At 44.3% G+C, this 13,808-nt stretch overlaps 1 protein-coding gene across 8 annotated transcripts in view; it reads right to left on the minus strand.

Moving 5' to 3' along the window:
• Positions 1-234: 234 nt before the first annotated feature.
• RUBCN (rubicon autophagy regulator) overlaps positions 235-13,808 on the minus strand; it is a 59,003-nt gene continuing 45,429 nt past the window's right edge. For all 8 annotated transcript variants that reach the window (XM_032594736.1, XM_030329219.1, XM_030329218.1 and 5 more), the window contains 9 exons: positions 9,509-9,569; positions 8,366-8,498; positions 7,561-7,706; positions 6,658-6,722; positions 5,969-6,207; positions 5,344-5,405; positions 4,489-4,642; positions 3,281-3,374; positions 235-3,053 (listed from right to left, as the gene is read on the minus strand). In XM_032594736.1, coding sequence (XP_032450627.1) covers positions 2,875-3,053; positions 3,281-3,374; positions 4,489-4,642; positions 5,344-5,405; positions 5,969-6,207; positions 6,658-6,722; positions 7,561-7,706; positions 8,366-8,498; positions 9,509-9,569 — 1,133 coding nt within the window. In that variant the 3' untranslated portion in view covers positions 235-2,874. The remainder of the gene's footprint in view (positions 3,054-3,280; positions 3,375-4,488; positions 4,643-5,343; positions 5,406-5,968; positions 6,208-6,657; positions 6,723-7,560; positions 7,707-8,365; positions 8,499-9,508; positions 9,570-13,808) is intronic.

Consider the following 13,808-nt stretch of genomic DNA (forward strand, 5'->3'; position numbering starts at 1 on the left):
GGGCACACCTCATGCACTGGTAATGACTGTGCCCACGTCTTTTATACATGAAGGAATAAAAAAATCCAGAGAAACAAAGTGATCTGCTCAAGGTCACATAACAAGTCAGTGATGATGCATTCTGACCCACTTTTCCTGACTCAGAAACCTCCTGAATTTTCAGACATGCCTGCTTTATAGTAAACACTCAAAACCATTTCCTGATAGTCAAGGTGGACAAATAAAAGGCAGGAATTTTATTTCCTTAGTTTATTAAAGATGACAATGAACTGTTAGGCTGTGTATGTATTACAATGAATAGAAATCCAGTTCAGAACACAAGTTGCACATGAACAGAACATCTCTATATAGACTCTTGCTCCTTTTATGTTAATTTAACAAAAACTCTAAAGCCTTGGCAGAGAAAGTCAATAACAGCCTCATTTAAGTGGAAAATATTTGCCTTCCACTCTTCTGCAATGTCTTGAATCTTGTCTCTACCTTGCAAGCAAACTTTTAACTTTTTTCCCTTTATTTATAAAAAAGAACACTTTTTCCCTCCCATTTCATTCAGAAAGAACTCTCTTCAGTGCATTCAAAGCTTTTCCCCACAACAGCAGGGGATTTCATATACTGGTATTAGTTGCAAAGTGCTTTCAAAATATCCCATACTCTTTCCTCTCAAATAAATAAATAAATGGGTATTTGGACAGTGATGACAGCAGAGTGTCAGGGTCACTAAAAGAGATACGCAATCTAAAGAGATGGAATGTGAAAGGTGGAGAAAAATAAGTGAAAAACCAGGAGCATGTAAGACTGCTGAGCTCAACTTTGGAAACTGTCGTTTTCCATCTTTTGGTCCTATGCTAATATGAAACAGGCGGAACAATAATGAGAGTGCATCTCTCTTCCAGTGTAGTGACTTGGAGTAAGGAGCTGGATGTGTAATTTGTACCACAACTAGAAGCAGAGTTCACCATTTTTTACAAACCCCTGAGTCTGAATCTGAGGCCTAACCTTTAGTAAGCCTTGAGTTTTGTGGGGCAATTCCCAAAGCTCCTAGGTAGGACAAGGCTCCTAGTTAGCCCTTCAAAACTGGGCTGGGCTGGAAGTCTTGGCTCTCAGAGTCTTCCCGATGAACTAAGGGAGAACAAGCTCAGGGTCTTCCAGCCCGATCCCAAGTCCGAGGCAGAGAGATCAATGCCATGCGTCAATTCCTCCCTGCTCCCTGTTGCCCTGGTGGAGCCTCAGCTCTGGCCACTTCCTTCCTGCCCCTTCTACTTCCTGTGAGACTCCTGGGTGCCTCCAGCTCAGGCACTCATTGGCTTCCACCAACCATGTGCTACTTTCTGTTCGGCTTCTTGGGGTAGCATCTACACCAAGTTTTTTCTATTAGCAACCAACTATGGAAAGACAGGTATACAAGAAGTCAGTCCCAGAATGAAACAAAAACAAAAACAAAACAAAACGCTGTGGGCTTTTGTTCACAGAGCCGCCAGCCTTCAGAACAGTAACCCTGACCAGTGTTATACGCAGAGGTCAGGAGCTATAGCAACTTAAAGAACACCACAAACATATCACGGTCCCCTAGAAACACACATCTTAAGAAAGGGTATGTGTGTGTTGAAATTAGTAATATGGAAAGAATGATTGAACATATGGATATCACCAGGCTAAATGGCTCAGTGCATAATAGGCATAAAGGCTCTTGTTATTCCAAGAACACAGGAACATTCACACTCACATTCATGTCCACAAATTGCCAAGTTCCCTAACCCCACTAATAGCAGAAAGCTTCCCCACCCTTACCCCAACTTTAACAAAAGAAACAAAGGTAAGAGTTCATCCACCAGGGAGGGTCCCAACTCTGTTGCAGGAAGGGGATGAGAATGGAGTTGGGCCATACTTTTACTCAGAACCAAAATGACCACCTAACAATGGGCACAGTGGCAAGAGACCCACAAATAAGATGGCGGATAGAGTTTTTGTCCTCAACTTAGGATGGCATCAGGGACTTGCCTAAGCTTGAAAGATCATATATACACCAGAGCTAGGTTGAAAAAAAGAGACCTTATCACTTAAGAGGAGGCCAACAGCTCCTCTGACTGAATAAATGCTCCTTAAGCAACAGAGCTGTGGCCTCACTTATGCTGGGTGTAAGGCTGTGAAGGGGTCTGGCCTAAGTATCAGTTCTGTTTCTTTGCTTCAAGCCCACCAGGGTAAAGAAAGTCAGCTTGTGACATCATCTTTGCCTAGAATACTTCAAACAAGGAGGTCACATGGTGGACTCCTTCAGGTCTCTGAGGATTCCAGGTAATAATGCTGCTTTTATGGCCTAAAAAATACCTAAATAAGCTGGACAGAATGCCCACGATGTACTCCCATCCTCTAATGCTTCTCCTCAGGGTGCAGTCTGACTCTATTTCAGGACTGAGAGAGAAAACTCCGTCTTCCTATTTCAGCAGCAAAGGAGAAGTGAGTTGGTTGAGAAAGGCCTGACTCAGAAGCTCCAGAACTAAAACAAAATAAAACTGGAAATGATACTTGAAATGCAGCTGAAACCGGATCTGGTCCAAGTGGAGAAGGCCATGGATGTCAGAAGCACTGGGTCTCATTGTCCACTCCCCTGACAGAGGCACTAGAAGCTTCACATTAAGGACCTGTGTGTCAGTTCTGATGGAAATACCCGGTACCTACACATTGTCACAACAGACTGGACCTCACCAACCTAACAAAGGTTGATTACACATGGACGTTAGATAAGTCATAAAAAAAAAAATGATGATAATAATCAAAGAAAAAAAAAAAACCAAGTGGGGAAAGTCCTTAAAAGGGTGGCTCAGTTCTGCATTATGTGTGACCCTAGCGCCTAGAAGAGGGCTTAATGTGCTTTCTTCAGGTGGTCTCCAGGACGGTGGCCTCTAGAGCCAAGGCTTCGGTGGGTTCCTCCTCGTAGTCTGACATGTAAGACTCCAGGCTCTGTTTGGCCAGCAATTCCCGCCGGGCCTGCAGCCGCTCACAGCGGGGACAGCTTCCAGACTTGAAACAAGCCTTATGGTAACACGCTTTACACTCTATTCAGGGAAGGTGAAAAAAAAAAGAGAAAACTATTTGTATTATCTCAAGCCAGAAGTAAATCACTGCCACAGCCCCTTCTTGCCACCACTGCTAGGTGCACCTGCGGTGAAAACAGGGAGTTTCTGAGACAAACTGAACTCTTCCTAATAGGGACGGCTGAGGGAAATAAATGAGCTTCGTGTTCAGTCTGGTTTGCCCACTCCACACCCGGACCAGTACTTACCTTCACAGGTCCGGCACTTATGGAGCTCAAAAGGGAAGATGATATCATCCTCGTTCTGACAGAACTCACAGATGAAGCCCTTGGCTTGGCAGAGCTGGGGTAGGGGGAGAGGGACAAGCAGCAAAATCAGGGGCAGCAAACCAGGAACTGGCACAAGAAGATGAACCCAAGGGGGGGACGGGGCAAAATATAAAGAAGACTTGAGTGGACCCTAAGGGGTTCTCCCGCATTCTGGGAAGAGACCGGCTGGACATGACAGCCAAACTGGGGCCAGGACTAGGCAGTGTTAGACAAACCTTTAAGATGGAGACAAGGGAGCATGAGTTTGAAAAACTGCAACCACGAGAGTGGTTCACAATGCAGAGTTGTAAAGAAAGAGGGATGATGCCACAAGGGGCTTCCTAAAGTCAGAATTCCAGGCTGGGTGATGACTCTATTTTGAAATAGGAACCACAGCCAATTAACATAAAATGTGATGGCAAGGGCATTTCTCCAAAATAACACCCAGCCTTGAATCAGGTTATAGCAAAACCTTTCCAATTCCCCCCACTATACAGGATCTCTACATATGCCCTGTTTTGAGCTCTAATTCTGGGACTGTCACAGGAACACACACTGGGCATATTCTAAGATGGGAAATTCTAAAAATGGAACTTCTGAATTTCTGGCATGTTGAGTATATCAAGGACAATAATAACTTGCATCTATAGAATGAAGTTTACAAAATGCTTTCATGTAAATTATTTCGTCAATTCTCAAAACTACTGAGAGGAAAGGGCAGGGGCTATTAATTATTATCTTCATGTTAGAGACAAGAAAATTGAGGCTTACTGCAGAGAGGGCAAAGTACTTCCTTTGGTCACAGTAATTTGAGAATGATAAAGTGGAGGGAGACCCAGTCCCTCTCCAGATTCTAATTCAGGGTTCTCTCCTCCCACATCAGGACAATTCTACACTGAAGGCCTGCTTAGTCCTGCCCTTACCCAGGGGCAGTGCCAGCACCACATCTTCTTCTGATTTCAGGTTCTTTAGATCTGGATGAATTAGCTGTTCACCAATCCCAGGAACAGCAATCCTACCCAGTTTTTCTCCCAGTGTTGACAGGCCATTTCAACTTCCTGAAACTGCATGGCAAGAACTTGGGTCCATCCCACTCCCTGTATCCCTAAGCAAGAGTCCAGTCACATGATAAAGTGAGACTATCTTACCATGCATCGCTCTACGTGGGCAGCCCCTGCCCTGGTGAGCTCAGCAAGCCGGGGCCCCAGCTCTCCCTTCCTGGTTGCAGTCAAGTCATTCAGCGAGTATAGGTGGAGATCCTCGGTCAGGTGGCCTGGAACTGTGTCAAAGGAATCCAGAAGCCTACAGAAAATGAGGGGAAGTAGGTAGGAGCTGAAAACGAACATTTTGGGGGCACCTGGGTGGCTCAATCGATTAAGCATCCGACACTTGGTTTTGGCTTAGGTCATGATCTCACAGTTCCTGAATTTGAGCCCCATGCTGGGCTCTATGCTGACTGTGGAGCCTGCTTAGGATTCTCTCTCTCTTCCTCTCTCTCTTTGCCCCCCACCCTCACGTCTCTCTTGCTGTCAAAATAAATAAATAAACTTAAAAAAAAAGAAGAAGAAGAAGAAAATGAACATTGTGTGTGGCACATCAAGGTAGAAGGATCTGTACTATCCAGAAGCAGGATAGGGAAAAGAAGGGCCCAGACAGAGTCGATGAGGGTGGGCAGTGTTCAGCCAGCCTAGGAGTTCCAGACCACTCCGGACCCTCCACACTACTAGATGTGAGTGAGAAGTGACTTTTATACCTTCCTGCACAGTGATTCATGCCAGCTTGCAAAGAGTGGCAGGTCTGGCCTGACAGAACAACCACAGAGTTCCCTTCCAGAGAGGATACAGACACGCTCAACTGCTGCAGGCTTTTTGCTGACCATTTCTGGAATTCTCTACAAATCTCTCTACTTTCCTTCTTCACACAACAAGGGACAACTGCTGGGGCGTGTCTGTTTCAGAGATATTAACCCAGCAAGAGGCCTCTGGCCTCCACACGAGACTTACTCTTTGGCCAGTCGGCAAGTCTTAAACATGTTCTTCATGTGATACAGCTGGATCCGCAGCAGCTGAAGAGAAAGACATTGTGGTGGTGAGTGGGGGGTAAGAGCAGGTATGAAGAGGAAAGAAACAATTGTTAGAATGACTAGTACCTTTAAACCCTGGAGGTCTGGAAGCTTAGCATGCAGCAGCCAGAGCCAAACTATTCTCTACATCTGTAACTCAATAACTTGCTTCAAAATGACCTCCAGTCAGGGAGGGCACCTCTGCTGGGTTGTGCTCCCAAATCACGTATACAACTGGAAGCCACTGAGAAATCCAGAATTTGAATTTCCCACCTGATACCCTATTCTCTCTTCAGTATATTTTCAGTGCAGGGAGAACTCCTGCTTTTGTCACTGAGTGCCATCTGTGGCTTCAGACCTGCCATTAGTAGGTTTGAGGCTCTAACTAGACAGGTGAGAAATGACAAGAGTCTCAGAAAGCATGTAGAGAAAATGTGAGTAATGAGACGGTTACAGCTCTGACACAGTGACAGAAATGTCGTGATTTTAGCAAAGGCTGCATGAACAGAGGGAGGGGATGAGGGATGAGGAGGGTAATCTGTGATATGGCCTTTCAAGGATCTTACCCGGACTTGATTGAGCAGCTTGACTTTCCTATAGAGGGCACTGTTGATGTCCTGCACATTGAAGAGAGGATCGTTCCAGATCTTAATGAGCAGGTCCTTGGAGAAATTGCTGACATAGTACTTGCTGAAGTCCCACTTGCGCAGAACCCGGCTGGGGATGACCATCTGAGCATTTTCATGGCAGCACTGACAGAAGTACTTGCCCAAGTACTCACAGTACCGCAGCCGCTTGATATAATCTGGAAAAACCAGAAAGTCAAAGATCAGATGTGGCTTTCCCATCTATAAGCTGGTGAGGCAGCTCTCTTGCTCCTTTTCAAAGAGCAGAAAGGGATGGCCACTGGTCTCCATCCATTTCTGTGCTCCCAAAGCTAGCAGAAACCCACTCTGTCCCTCTCTGAAGGCCACTGAGGAAACAAATTCTGGCAGTGTTGGTAAGATCCAGATTCCAAGAACTTGGCCCAGAGTACCCAGTTTTCTTTGGTACACGATGTCGGTAACGGGCCCCCAGAAATCATTTCCCTCTGATTGCCAGTAATCCTGCACAGCCCTACCTTCCGGGTCTGGGCCCCTCTTTCCCTTTCCCAGTTCTGCTCTGTTGCCTCCTCTCACAGCCTCTCTGACCAGCCCCAAGGGTGTGAGAGGGCACAGTCATTGGAGGCGGACTGGGGGTCAGAGAAGATGCTCACCGGGGTCAGTCCGAATGCCACACCCTGCACAGCGGTAATTCTGCTTGGCCACAGCGATCTTCCTCCTGAGGAGAAGGGAAGGAGAGGGCTTTGGCAAATACCAGCCACAGGAGGCCTCTGGGGTATAAAGGATAAGGAGGCAAACACAGGGCTCTTGTTACGTATGGCAAGAGTGGGGAATTCACCTACTGCTTTAGAGTTGGATAAAAAGAACCCACTGGGAGAACCAATTCATACCGAGGATTACTAGGTTAGAATTTAGGTCAAGGCAGGGACAGTCCCTAACAAATGAACCACACTTCATGTACAAATATAAGAGATGAGAAACAGGACAGAGGAGAGAACAAGAGGAAAGAAAGGCAATCATCCATCTTACGAGAAAAAAAAACAGGGGTCGCCTAGGTGGCTCAGTTGGTTAAGCATCTGACTCTTGGTTTCGGCTCAGGTCATGATCTCATGGTTTGTGAGTTCGAGCCCTGCATCAGGCTCTGTGCTAACAGTGCGGAGCCTGGTTGGGATTCTCTTTCTCTACCTCTCTCCCTGTCCCTCCCCTGCTTGCTTGCTCTCTGTCTCTCTCTCTCTGGCTCTCAAAAATAAATAAACTTAAAAAAAATTTTTTAAAAAGAAAGAAAGAAACACCAGTAAGCTCACAAGACTGTTGGGAGGAAGACAACAGGTCGGGAAGGCCAGTGATAAAAGATCTCATTCCCCGTTATCTCTGGGAAGCAACAGGAGGATCAGGAGTAAGACTTGCGACAAGATGCATAATCTTCACTCTCTGCCTTTAAGTGAACACAATTGTGTGGGAGCTACAGCTGGAGGCAGAGACAAGAGGTGAGGAGCCTGCCCTGACAACCCAAAGATATATCCATTTTCCAAAGGACACAGACACTGCCTACTCACGTCGGGGCTGAATGAACATTAAAAATGATCTGAGGCCGGGGTGGAGCCCACTCCAGGTTGCCACGAACACGGATGCGCAGCTTGTAGATGTCCGCATGCTGCCCGTCATCTGGTGAGATGGGCAGTGAGTCAGGGATGGGCAGGAGCTGCAGGAGAGAAGCACAGGTTGGTCCAACAGGGACGGTCTGGGAGAACATGCTTGACTCTTTGGTCATGACAGAAACACACTAATCAAAGAGGTGTCAGGATCATCTCAGGTAAAGGCTTCAAGCAACCTTGGCCCTCAGAATAAATCATTGAGGCACCAGGCTACTACAAGTGAGGACCTTGTGTTCCAAGAAGTAAAAAGAACAGAAAAAGCATTCCAGTGGCATGGCACCTGTTGCTGATGCTGTCCCTGAAGCCACCTCAGGACCCTTGCTATGCCAAGATGCTTCATGCCTTGCTCAACTATAGAGCAAAGAAGACTCTGAACAATGTACTTTTTCACAGTGTCTCAAAGGTGGTCACAATACAGGAGTTCCACCTCTGGGTCTAGTAAGCAGTCATGTGGAATAAGGACAATGAAGGAGCCATTATCTCCTGTTCTGACAACTGCTAGGGAAAACCCAGGCAAGCATATCTTCTTCATTCATTCATTTATTCACTCAGCACATTTGTAACAAGTGGCTTCTGTGAGTGAGGAAGGAAACACTAAGGCTCATTCTAGACTGGGGACATGTGACAGAGGAGAAAAGCATCAGAGACGCTCATGGATTCGTGGGGCTGGACAGTGGGTAGAGGAAAAAAAGCTGAAGAAATCTACCTTCTGAGGGGCATCATGCTCTGGAACCAGCCATTCTAGCTCTGAGGCAGCTGGCAGCTGCATGCCTTCAAACTGCTTCAGGAGTCCCATGGCCACCGCCTCTGCAGATGTGGAGTGTAGGAAGCAGTGGGAGCTGGAAAGGAGATGCAGGGAAGGCTGAGCAGAGAAAAGACAGGAAGATGGGAGCCCGCCCTCCAGGAACTGATACTATACCCTGTGACTTCTGAGCTGAGAACACTCACAGTACCCCCAGTCTGCCTGGCTTCTTTTCTCATCATCTTCAGATACACGTGTGGAGGAAAATATATTGACCTTATGGTCTTACGACTTAGGCTCAAACCCCACTTAATAGCATTACATGGCTAAATTATAAAAAAAAATTTTTTAAAAGGGGGGGCGCCTCTGTGGCTCAGTTGGCTAAGTGTCCACCTTCAGCTCAGGTCATGATCTCACGGTTTGTGAGTTCGAGCCCCATGTTGGGCTCTGTGCTGACAGCTCAGAGCCTGGAGCCTGCTTTGGATTCTGTGTCTCCCTCTCTCATTGGCCCTCCTCCACTTGCACTCTGTCTCTCTCTCTCTCAAAAATAAATAATAAAAAAATTAAAAAAAAATAGCATTACATGGCAATGCTAGTTAGGGATTCTCTATCCCTTCCTTTCTCTAAACTCCCATTTCTTTAACTGCAAAACGGGGGTTATAACATGGGTTTACAAAATAAATTGAGTAAAACTGCCTTGTGAAAGATAAAGGACTGTTTGTTGCTCCCGAACGGGGGACTATTTCCCCTAGTTGGATCTACAATGTGAAACCAGTTCAATTTGATTTCATAATCAGCAATCAGGATCACTGCTCTCTCTTTTCGGATCTGATCTTTTGGGGGCCTCTGGTATAATCAAAGTCAGCAGAGAAGGAATAATCCAGACTGTGAGCTTTGCCTCCACTAGAGCCCACCCTGTTTGAACCAATGATCTTCTGCTCTGCTGCTGGGGACTCACCACCACCATCAGGCAGGCCCATCACTTTGTTTTGTCTCTTTGTGAATTTGCATGCTTCCTCTATGGCCTTTCCCCTCCATATCCCAAGAACTGGGTTTGTTTCTCCACATACCCAAGGTTTTATTTAAAAGAAAGAAAAAAGTACTTACAAAGACTGGGAGGAAGTGAAGGATTTGCTATTTGAGGCAGTGTTCCTTCTGATGTCAGCATCTAAGGGGAAAACAGATAAAGGGAGTGGGAAATGGAAAGGTAGGAAATAAGGGATAATAACAATGGAAACCATTCCAAGCTTTTGCCAGCTAAGTGCTCGGGGTAGCAGCTACAAGCTACATTCTATGCAGGGTAAGGAGCAGAGTCCAGGTGAAGCTCTACACATGATTTATAGTTTGGCTCTGTTTAAGTTACAACCAGACTGAATAAGTGACATTATGCATAGTATGGAAATGGTCAAAATGGCTACACATCCAGGTGGAACACAGACTCAGATTTGGTGCAAAACAGTGAATGAGAAAAGGTAGCATCCTAAGGCACACAGGGACATACCCTCTATCAACACAAACACACAAAGAATACTCCAATCTCTCCTTCATTCTCTCAATCTCAAGCCCTCTTAAATGATAAACTCTGAGGTAAGAGCTCTGTCTAGCTCTTTTTTATATCAAAATCAGTACTTAATACAGAAATTGGATCACAGAAGTAACTCATTAAATGTTATGTGGAACTGGAACTTTGCTCCTAACATCTGACCACTACTGCTATCACTCCTGAATGCAAAGTCTTCTGCATCCTTATAAAAGCTTCATGGAAAGATTTCCTTTTTGTCTGGCGGCACAGGAAAGAAGAGAAGTTCTCTATGACTTGGCTGCTCCCTGAAGATGCCTGGTAACCAACACATTTTCACGGAGATACTCAACATGATGTTTTCTACTGAACTTTCAGGCATAATTGCAGGAAAATACGGCAGACTTTCCAAAGCCTATTTCTCATAAAGGATTTTGAAGAGGATTTCTAAAAATGATATGCCTGAACCTCCAGAGACCTCATCTTCTCAAATATGTTTGATGGGGAAAATTTGGAGTATAGCAGTCATGTTTGAGGAGGGAAGATAGAGTGTATTCAAGTTATGAAAACGAGACTGTTCTGGTAAGTCTCATCCTTCATTTCCTTTGATGCCCAGTGAAAAGACATTCTTTTCCTGATTAAAGCTACACAATGATTGGAGCGCCTGCGTGGCTCAGTCGGTTAAGCATCCAACTTCAGCTCAGGTCATGATCTCACAGTTCCTGAGTTCGAGCTCCACGTCGGGTTCTGTGCTGACAGCTCAGAGCCTGGAGCCTGCTTCGGATTCTGTGTCTCTCTCTTTCTGCCCCTCCCCTGCTCATGTTTGTCTCTTTCTCCCCACCCCCTCTCAAAAATAAATAAACATTAAAAAAATTAAAAAAAAAAAGGAAAGAAAGAAAGCTACACAATGATCAATCTACTGCATGTGAGCCCCTCAACAGAGCACTAAAGCTTACATGGCATCACTCTGCAACTGGCCATGAGTAGCTCAATTGTTCTTCACATTTCCTTTGTGTATATATTTTTGTATATGCCACTAGATCATGAAATCTCCTTATAAGGAAATGAGAGCATGTCTAACTCTTCTGTTTTGGCCCTAAAAATATATAATACAGGGCACTGTATATAAGCCCTGTATACTCAGGTAATACTCCTAACAAATCAATGTTTTCAAAGCTATATACGCAAGTGAGAGAACAGAATTGGAATCTGTCGGTGAATTTTCATATGTTAAGCACAGAAAAATTTAAGACAACAACAAAATTTCTGACAAGTAAATAACAAATCCTATTTTTATTAACAAAGAAGTTTGTGTATATATTTTCTGTGTGAATTTGTACCACCAAAATCCAGATCTCAATACAGTGCTAGTTGTCTATTCCATTCTAAAGAACACCAGTGAAGAAAAAAATTCTAGGCAATAGTAGACCTTCACAGACCATTTAGCTTGTAGCATTCATTTGAATAACACTTACACTGCCTTGGATTTGTACATAGTCTTGTCCTTATAACTCTGGAGTGTTTTCTACATAAGTTTTCAGAAAATATTTTCTAAATAAATGATTAATTGGCTAAAAGCAAAAAGCAAATTTTTGCTTTGTGACAGAAAAGGAAAAATGAGAGAAAAATCGTAGACAGATATCCTTGAATAAAGAGCTAACCAATGTTGTTACTGTAGGGTTAGGCCATTAGAGAAAACACTGAGCATCAGAGAGAAGTGGTGATAATTCATGGTTGCTAAGGAAACCACTGTCTTCAAAAAGCTATTTAGCAGCTCTTCAACCTCACAGAGCAAAGTCATGTTTTCTTCAAGAGAAAAACAATTATTCTCTGCTCTTTGGAAAGTACAGTCACATCATACTTTACCATGTTTCTTCTTTTTTACCAGAGGTACGATGACTTCCTAGATAATCATGAATACTTCCAAGAGTGGGGAAGACCACACAGGTTTGGCTGTGATGATCTTCCCCTGAGAATGGAGAGGGGGAGGCAGTACCTGATCTCAAAAGAGACACCTGACATTGGCCAAGTACCATGAAGGCCCCGTGGGTACTGGGCCTCTGCTGCATTCTGCAGACTCTCTGGTCAGTTCAAACGTATAATTAAGTTAGTGTGGTGGAAACACTACTCAAGGATCTGGATAAAAGTAGACCAGGCTATAAGACAGAATATTAATGAGTAAACAGAGGAGAAGGCCATTCAATTGGATGGAAGTTAACATAATTATGAAACTTTCAATTAATTATTTGACAAGTATTTTTTTTCTAAGAGAACTGATTTCAAATGTTTCTGATGCTTTAGATAAAGCTATTGCTACTGACTGAAAAAATAAAATCAGAATTATAAAAACAATTAAAAAATGACATGCTATAAGAAGAATTTTTCCATGTCCAGACACTGGTATTGGGATGATCAGGAAAGAAAGGGTTAAAACCTTGGTACCCTAGCAAAATCTGCAAATTTTTAAACAAAGTAAGGCACAGGAAGAGAGTCGACTTCAGAATTCACTGGCCAGTTTGATGCTGGTTTCCTTCCTGCTTTTCTTCCAGCAGATAAGGTGACACCCAACACATTTGGATATCCAACTCCAATGAATTATCTGTAACAGCTGACAGGAGAGGAAACTTTTTAAAATGGAAACTTACAATTATTCTGCTTTTAAAAAAAATGTATTTAAAAGGGCAGTGTGGGGAGAAGCATTGATTACCTTGATTTGGACAGAACTTAAAAACTTGTTGGAAAATACAGTTCGTGAACTTCTTTCTCTATATATTGTGCCAGTTAAAAATCTATTGCCTTTCAGCTCCAAACCTGCCCTTCTTTTCGTCAGCTCTATGATAATGGAGCTGGACTCAAACAGCAGCCCTCTGCCAGCTGGCACCATGTTAAGTTTTGTCAGTAGAGGGCACTGGAGGGACACTGGAGGAGGCAGGAGTTTCTCTTGCTGAGTCTGGTGGTACTCCTCTAGGCAGACTCCGGTAGTACATGTGACTTTTCCCTTAGGGAGGCAGGCCTTCATGAAGGTGGCCTTGAAGCAGAATGCCACTAGTGGTACTTCTCATAAACTGCTTCCCCAGTACCTCTTGGCAAAGCAGGAGCCACAGGCCTGGCACCTCTCATGGCGCACTTCCCCCAGCATCTCTTGAGTTCTGAGGCACAGCACTTCCCTAGGGGCAGCCTCTGCCAGCACCCCACAGAATGGTTTCCTGGTGCCATTGGCATGGCACCTCTCATAGACAGCATCCCCAGGCACTCTCTTAGGGCAGCTCTGCAGCCTCAGTGAATTTCTCCACCTCTAGTGAGCCAGGAGGTCTGGATCTCAGCCTTGCAGATATGGTCCTCTTCTATACTTGTTCCTTCCCCGGTGCTCCACCTCAGTCCTAGGCATACTGACTGCTACCTATATCTGCTATCCCTGTATACTTTAGAGTTGTTTTCACTCCTTACGAGCCAGGCTCCCATTACTTCAGTCCACCACGATAGTTAATAATTCTTTATTTTAAACCTTCCCTATTCAAATTACTCTGTGATTTCTGTCTCCTGACTGGAACCTGACATGCATGTGGAAGACTGAAATTCTAGAAGAATCTACGAAGGAAGATAAAGAACAACTGATGAAGCTTTAATAAAAGGGGAAGGAGCAGTGAAAAACAAAACTCTAAAACTAAAGAAGTTGTAAAGACTGGGATTGGGAGCTTATAAATGATCTCATACCAATTTGGCAGGTACCACAGAAAGAAATTGATAAAGTGAAAGAGGCCAGATACAAAAGATCACATATTGTATTATTCCATTTATATGAAATGTTCAGAAAAGGCAAATCTATAGAGACAGAAAGATGAGCAGTGAACTGCGGCTTGGGGTAGAAAGGGAAATTTAAAAAATTTT

This window comes from Lynx canadensis, chromosome C2, assembly GCF_007474595.2.
Source record: "Lynx canadensis isolate LIC74 chromosome C2, mLynCan4.pri.v2, whole genome shotgun sequence".
Lineage (NCBI taxonomy): Eukaryota > Metazoa > Chordata > Mammalia > Carnivora > Felidae > Lynx > Lynx canadensis.